Source organism: Macrobrachium nipponense, chromosome 40 (genome assembly GCF_015104395.2).
Source record: "Macrobrachium nipponense isolate FS-2020 chromosome 40, ASM1510439v2, whole genome shotgun sequence".
Taxonomy (NCBI): domain Eukaryota; kingdom Metazoa; phylum Arthropoda; class Malacostraca; order Decapoda; family Palaemonidae; genus Macrobrachium; species Macrobrachium nipponense.
In genome coordinates, this window is record NC_061101.1 from 14,046,391 (window position 1) to 14,053,890 (window position 7,500).

Consider the following 7,500-nt stretch of genomic DNA (forward strand, 5'->3'; position numbering starts at 1 on the left):
ACATCTTGCATAAGTTTTTGTGGTGAATTTCAGTTTCAGCGCTGAATGACCTCATAGGTCCCAGCGCTTTGCCTTTGGCCCACATTCTAGATTCTATCCTATTCTGTTCTTGCCCCAAACCCAATTATATTTTTTTCTTCAAGTTGTTCGCCGTTAAAAATGATATTCACTCTAATTATAACTACGCCACCCTCTGAATTCACTGTAATTTATAACAACGCCGCCCTCTTATTGAATTTTTAGTAATAGATTCGCATACGATATTGAAAGCAGCGAACATCTGTAAAAATGAAAGGAAAGCAGACTGTGTCTTCCAAGTTTTCTTCAAATCGTGCAAATAGAAGAATGTATCCAATACAATCCTATCAGTGTTAGCGTAATAGCGTACTGTGTTTATTAATGTTTGGAATAGTCACAACAGTAATAATATCACAACATACCTCGAGTTGTTACAGCGAGTCCCTCAATATCACTTGTCGACTCATACCTTATGAGATTTTCTTCCACAATGTCACCAACACAGAGATTCCATAACCATATGATTGAAATTAATCTTCGAATATTGTTCGTCATTCTTCAAAAGCAACAGCAAAACTCGATGTCTTTGCCTTACGTCTTAGATTAGATGCAATATCTTCGTATAAGCGTAAGAGTACGATCTTTCTAGCAACGATCCTCCTTTAAAAGCTGCTTCTAGGCGTCCTGTCCCTTCGCCTGACGCTGGAGGAATAAGCAAAAGTGTCTTGTGAGATGCACTATATATAATGTTCTTTACAGGAGAGAGATCTGCAAGTCGCCTCGCATCCCTCGGCGACGAGTTCAAGGACAGTTTCAAAGTTAATGAGTTCCCCAGCAACGCAGGATTCGTCGATTTGTTACGTGGGGAAACTGAACTTTTTTTTTCCGTCTTCACTTCGTTTAGGGCGATTGTTGATATTACGTCGTAAGACGGAAAGTGTTCCCTTATGTGATTATTCGTTCCAACATTGTATGCACATTAATATGCGTGTTTGTGTGTGTGTGTGTGTGTTTGTGTGTCTGTGCATACCTTTTTCTTGACCCCATCAGACTTTGGTAACCACTAATTACTGGGTGGACTGGTTAGTGTGTGGGGGGGGGGGGGGGGGGTGTGTGACTGTGGGTAGGGGGGGGGGGGTGGGGGTGGGGGGGGGGGGGTTAGAATCCATCGTCCCAGCAAATATCAGCCCAAGGTGCGTATGTGTGCTTGCGTGCCTGTGCCCTCTTGTTTTTTTTTTTTCTTTCTTGCAAAACAAGCGCTTAATGTAGATTAAGATTATAAATTTTATAAAGGATTTTCATGCATAAACAAAGGAAACAACAGATTTTTATTAGCAAAAATAACCCTTTTTGAATTGACAAAGATGAGTGTGTCGAAATCATTTCAGTTTTTGTATGCAATTGGGAGATATCGTTTCTGTGAAAGACCTCCAATCTCTCTCTCTCTCTCTCTCTCTCTCTCTCTCTCTCTCTCGTTCCTAGGGTCACAGCTTTCAAACTTTAAGCTTTCTTTGAAAGAAATTCGTTGTGGTAGAAAGTATTTTTCGCATCGTAATTGCTTGGACAGAAAGATTTTTGTCTTTTTTTTTTTCACTGCTGGATTTTCATCTTCTAATATTTAAGTTTTATCGAATCCGGTCCATATTTTCATATATCAATTGTTTTTTGAAAGAAGATGACATGTACTATGCGTGCTTTCTCCTCTTATTCGTTGCTTGTTTTATCATTCCATTTTGGTCTCTGAAAGTCTATGTGAGAAAGTCTATGTGATCACGCTTTATTTATTTACGTTATTTTTCCATCAATTAGACACATCTCTAACAATTTTTGAGAACTCTCTTTAGAAAGTCAGCAATTGTTCACTTCATTAAATTCCCTGCACTGATACAAAATTAACCGTTCATTTTTGTTCATTATGGATATTAAAAAATATTTGTTTCACGCAGATCGGGTAAAGTTGCCTAATATAAAAACGTTTTCATCCTAGTACATTAATTTCTCAGTACATCACAACAATTTAATTGGGAAATTATTATTCCTACGAATATTTCTCCTTAATCTCCTTGCTGTGTTTGCACAATAGCCACGTAAAAATACTTGATTCATTTTAGCTGTATTAATGAGGTTTTGGAATGCAAAAGATGGCCAAGACAGTGTTTCAAAATATGGTAACTAGTAAGAATGAAAATTCGGCTGTAACCAGGTTGGCTCTTTGTCCCTTCATTTATGGAATATTTAAATGCATTATTTTCGAAATGTATTTAGTAGTCTGTTAAACCTCACAACGAGATTTGGCTTAGCTACAGGGAAAAATGTTCAATAGGAAGTGACACATAAATATTTCGAAACCATTAAGTGATGTTTACTTATTTTTAGCATTATATGAAGTACGGTCATATGTACCTTTTGAAATATGACATGAAAAGCAAATTTACGTAACCACGTGCGTACTCCGCCCATCCCACCCCATCCCCCCCCCCCACCCCCCCGCCCACACACACGCAAATTAACTCCTCTTTTCATATAGAGGGGTGTGATGGTAATTGCTTCCTAGCAAAGAGAGATAAAGGAAAGGAGAACGCATTTTTGAGAAGTTCGGCAGTAAGGAGGCTTTCGCGCCGTGTTGGAGGCGCCTTTTTCTCGCGGCTCTTCTGGAATCGTCGGGAGTGTTTAGAGCGCAAACACGCCCCAATGTGTCGGGAGAAACGCCGCGATTTCTGATGCAATACCTCGTCTAGATTCATCTAAGAAGTTAGAAATCCCTGGGAGTCTGTGACGCTCGCCGTAGGCTCTGCCCCCAGAGTGCCGTATAAATACGACGAACGAACTTTGGAGAGCAGTGATCGTAGAAGAAGGAAGAGATCGTAAAAGAGAGAGATCACCAGTTAGTAAGAGCCACGGATCAGATTATCAGTGAGAGATCAGCAGCAGTGATCGTCAGAGAGAGACTAGAGACGAAGGAACCGACGAAGTATCAATCAAAAGATGAGTTGTTCGAGAGTTTGTTGGATATTGGTCTAGTCGTCTTCAGGAGTGGACGGCCGTGTTTTCTCGACGTCGAGCAGAGTTCAGAGAAGAAAAGGTCCTGCTACAGGTTTTGGGGATTTCCTGCCTTTCAAGTAGACTAGTTTCTGCAATACGGAGTCAAGAGGACGACTGCAATTGCAGCTCTACATTTATGAAGCCAGCACGTCGAATTGCCAAATTGACTAGCAAGTATTTGAATTGCCTCACTGTTCCCCCAGTTCATGCAGTGTAAGATTCTATCTTTTTATGTAAATAGGAGATACCATTCTGCATTTACCTTTGTTAGTAAGCTTGTAAACAAACCTTGTTGTGTTAGTGTTTCTTTCTATATTCGTATCCCCAGTTTCAACTGTTGGTGTTGAAAATTTTTTTTTATTTATTTCATATCGAACCTGAAGCGGGCCTCTCTCAGAGGCCGTAACATTGTGTCGACCCTTTCCAGGATATTTTGACACTGTAACATTGTCTCTGAGATCTCAGAGTCCGTAACATTGCGGCGACCTTGCTTAGGCTATCAACACTAACAGTTTGAAACAGGGAAAATATAGAAAGAATCAGAATAAGTGAGATGGTGAAAGAGTTTATTGAGTCAGGTAAGCTACAAGGTCTAGAGGGGAATGATCTCCGTGAGTATGTTGAGAAGAAAGAAAGGGAAAAGTAGGAGAGAGATGAAAGAGCGGCAGAGAGAGAAGTAATGAAAATGCAACAAGAGAGAGAAGCAATGAAAATGCAGCTAGAGAGAGAGGCAATGAAAATGCAGCAAGAGAGAGAAGCAAAGAAAATGCAGCAAGAAAGAGAAGTAATGAAAATGCAGCAAGAGAGAGAAATGTTGGTAATGCAGCAGGAAGAGAGAAAGAAAGAACGTATGCATGGGTTGGAAATTGCCCGGTTAAGGGAGAGTACTCGTAACAGTCGGTCAGGCGAGAAGGAAAACGAAGCTGATACATTAGGTATGAGTGCAGTGCTAAAGTTAGTACCAAAGTTCGATGAGGAAGATGTTACGACATATTTCATGTGTTTTGAGAAGTTAATGGAATGAGTAGGTTCTCCTAAAGAAACGTGGACTTTATATTTGCAGTCAGTTTTGAGTGGTAGGGCGCTTACTGTGTATAGTTGCATGTCTAAGGAGGAATGGGATAATTACGATATCGTGAAAGAAACCGTTCTTAGCGCATATAGGTTAGTACTGGAGGCATACCGTAAGAAATTTAGAAATTTGAGAAAGGATGAAAATATTACGTATGTAGAATACGGTAAGAAGTTAGAAAGGCTGTTTTTTGATTGGTTAACTTCTGTTAAGGTTGAGGATTTTCATAGTTTAAGAACTTAGTGTTGTTAGAAAATTTCAAAGATAACGTATCCCCTGAGATTAAACTTTATATAGAGGATAGGCGAGAAGTATCTTCTGCAGGAGCAGAAGATACTTCAATGCGAGTAAAAGTGACTATTCCTGTTATACATGCGGAAAACCTGGTCATACGTCTAAAGTTTGTAAGAGTAGAATGGCATATAGTGGCTCAGAATTAACTTGTTTCCGATGTAATGGGAAAGGGCATATAGCGAGGAATTGTGCAGTAGAAAGGAAGGACGGTAAGAAACCAGTGTCTCTAGTTAACCTTTCATCAATTAGGGATGATGTGATGAGAGAAACTAGGAAAGTTTTTGGTGAATTTCTGTCAGAAGGGTTAGTTTCCTCTCTTGGAGGAGTAGATTCGAGAGAAGTAGTCTTGCTTCGAGACACAGGTGCTGCTATCTCACTGATTACAGAAGAGAGTGTGCCGAACAGGGCAGAAATCAATATGAAGAGAAAGTCATGTTAGGTGGATTTCCTAACACTTGTGTTCTTTGTCCTTTGTTGAAGTTGAATTTAGAAAGTCAGGTAGTGTCAGGAGAGGTGAAACTTGCCGTTGTGGGCAGTTTGCCCGTTAAAGGCGTTGACATTATTGTCGGTAACGACTTAGCTTTATCCTAGAATGTGAATCCTGTTGTGAGGAATATTCCAGTGCCTGAAATGGTAGTAACTACCATTAGATACAGACGTAGACTACGGTCATAATTTGTTCGTGGATTCGAACAAGAGTGAGTTCGTGGATTCGAACGTGATTGAGTTCGTGGATTCGAACGAGTGTGATAGAGGTAGTGAGGTTGATCTTGGCATGAGTGTATCTGAGAGACCTAACTCTATCGTGGACAGTGATAGCCAAACGGAAGGTGTAGATGTCGGAAGTAACATAGTAAATGTACCTGTATCTAGTCCTAGTTACGGTGATGAATTAGGCTCTAACGTTTTGGATAAGGATGAGCTAGTCAAGTTGCAGAAAGAGGATGAGACACTAACCTGAAATTTTGAATGTGAGCTGGATGATGATCTCGATGATTTGTGTAAGGAAACTTTTTGTTTAAAGGACAAAGTTTTGTGTCGTTACGTTCAACCGAAGTCAGGTAGTAAAGGGGAAGTCACAGAAAAATTCGTAGTTTCTAGGAAGCTCATGAATTAATTTTGAAGTTAGCACATGATGAGAAAGGACATTTAGTAGTAAATAAAACTTTCAAGTGTATTAGTAGGGCGTACTTTTGGCCTAAGATGAAAAATGACGTGAAGAGGTAAGCTTTAAGCTGTTATGAATATCAAATTGCCGGGAAACCGAATCAAGTAATTCCCAGAGTTCAGTTGTGTAATATTCCTTCAGTAGGCGAATCTTTAGAGAATGAATTTATAAATATGTTCGGAACTTTGCCTAGAAGTAAGGGTAAAGATGATTGCATAACTAATCTTGAGTATTATAAAAACAATCTAAGAGATGTTTGGCAACTAGCGGAGGAGAACGGAAGCGCTTGGCACTTAGCGAAAGAAAACCCGAACGGAAGTCAAGGGGGAACTGAAGGAAAGCTTGATCTGAGATCAGACAAGAGAAGTTTGTGTGTAAGAGATAAAGTTTTAGTACTAGTCTCGAGAGAAAGTCCATTTTTACCTTATAAGTACGAAGGTCTTTATTCAGTGTTAGATTAGAGAGGAAATATACATTATAGAATTAATGTGGGTAAGGGTAGAGCAAAGGCAATGAATGTAAATTTGCTTCAGAATTATAAACAACGCCCCGTGCCGTGGCCTCCACCCGTTTAACAGTGTTACTGAGTGAGATTAATTTTGAGAAAAACACAAGAGGTGTTTTAGCATTTATAAGTTTTAATCAGAGTTCAAAAAACGGAAAAAGTAAGAGAGAAGGATAATTTTATAGTTAGTAGCCTCTACAGATTTTTCTCAGAATGAGTAGCCTAATAAACGTTTTCTGTTATCGCACGAGTGAGTGTGTGTGGAGAAGGACTGGATTTAAAGCTTTAATGCAGAAATTGTTTCCCTGCTGTTTAATTCTTGTTCCTCTTTAGAGAAAAATCAGTTGATTTCATTTTTTTTCTCTTTTGGGGGGGCGTGTGATGGTAATTGCTTCCTAGCAAAGAAAGATAAAGGAAAGGAGAACGCATTTTTGAGAAGTTCGGCAGTAAGGAGGCTTTCGAGCCCGTGTTGGAGGCGCCTTTTTCTCACGGCTCCTCTGGAATCATCGGGCGTGTTGTGGAGCACAAACACGCGCCAATGTGTCGGGAGAAACGCCGTTATTTCTGATGCAATACCTCATCTAGATTCATCTAAGAAGTTCTAGAAATCCCTGGAGTCTGTGACGCTCGCCGTAGGCTCCGCCCCCAGAGTGCCGTATAAATACGACGAACAAACTTTGGAGAGTAGTGATCGTAGAAGAAGGAAGAGATCGTAAAAGAGAGAGATCACCAGTTAGTAAGAGCCACAGATCAGATTATCAGTGAGAGATCAGCAGCAGTGATCGTCAGAGAGAGACTAGAGACGAAGGAACCGACGAAGTATCAATCAAAAGAAGAGTTGTTCGAGAGTTGGTTGGATATTGGTCTAGTCGTCTTCAGGAGTGGACGGCCGTGTTTTCTCGACGTCGAGCAGACTTCAGAGAAGAAAAGGTCCTGCTACAGGTTTTGGGGAGTTCCTGCCTTTCAAGTAGACTAGTTTCTGCAATACGGAGTCAAGAGGACGACTGCAATGGCCGCTCTACATTTATGAAGCCAGCACATCGAATTGCCAAATTGGCTAGCAAGTATTTGAATTGCCTCACTGTTCCCCCAGTTCATGCAGTGTAAGATTCTATCTTTTTATGTAAATAGGAGATACCATTCTGCATTTACCTTTGTTAGTAAGCTTGTAAATAAACCTTGTTGTGTTAGTGTTTCTTTCTATATTCGTATCCCCAGTTTCAACTGTTGGTGTTGAAATTTTTTTTATTTATTTCAATCGAACCTGAAGCGGACACCTCCCAGAGGCCGTAACATTGTGTCGACCCTTTCCAGGATATTTCGACACCGTAACATAGTCTCTGAGATCTCAGAGTCCGTAACAAGGGGATGGTGGTGATAGTATGGACCCCTCCTAAACAT

The 7,500-nt window shown here is 40.3% G+C and overlaps 1 protein-coding gene across 7 annotated transcripts in view; it reads right to left on the reverse strand.

The window, feature by feature from the left end:
- The window catches only part of LOC135211934 (adhesion G protein-coupled receptor E2-like), a 199,347-nt gene that overhangs the window by 80,799 nt on the left and 111,048 nt on the right, over window positions 1-7,500 (reverse strand). The window contains exon 1 of one of the 7 annotated variants that reach the window (XM_064245181.1): window positions 441-764. The exons of 3 other annotated variants lie outside the window; for them this stretch is intronic. In XM_064245181.1, coding sequence (XP_064101251.1) covers window positions 441-573 — 133 coding nt within the window. In that variant the 5' untranslated portion in view covers window positions 574-764. Of the gene's footprint in view, window positions 1-440; window positions 778-7,500 lie in introns of those variants that run through there. 3 more of the 7 variants (XM_064245180.1, XM_064245182.1, XM_064245177.1) reach the window with 3 other exon arrangements.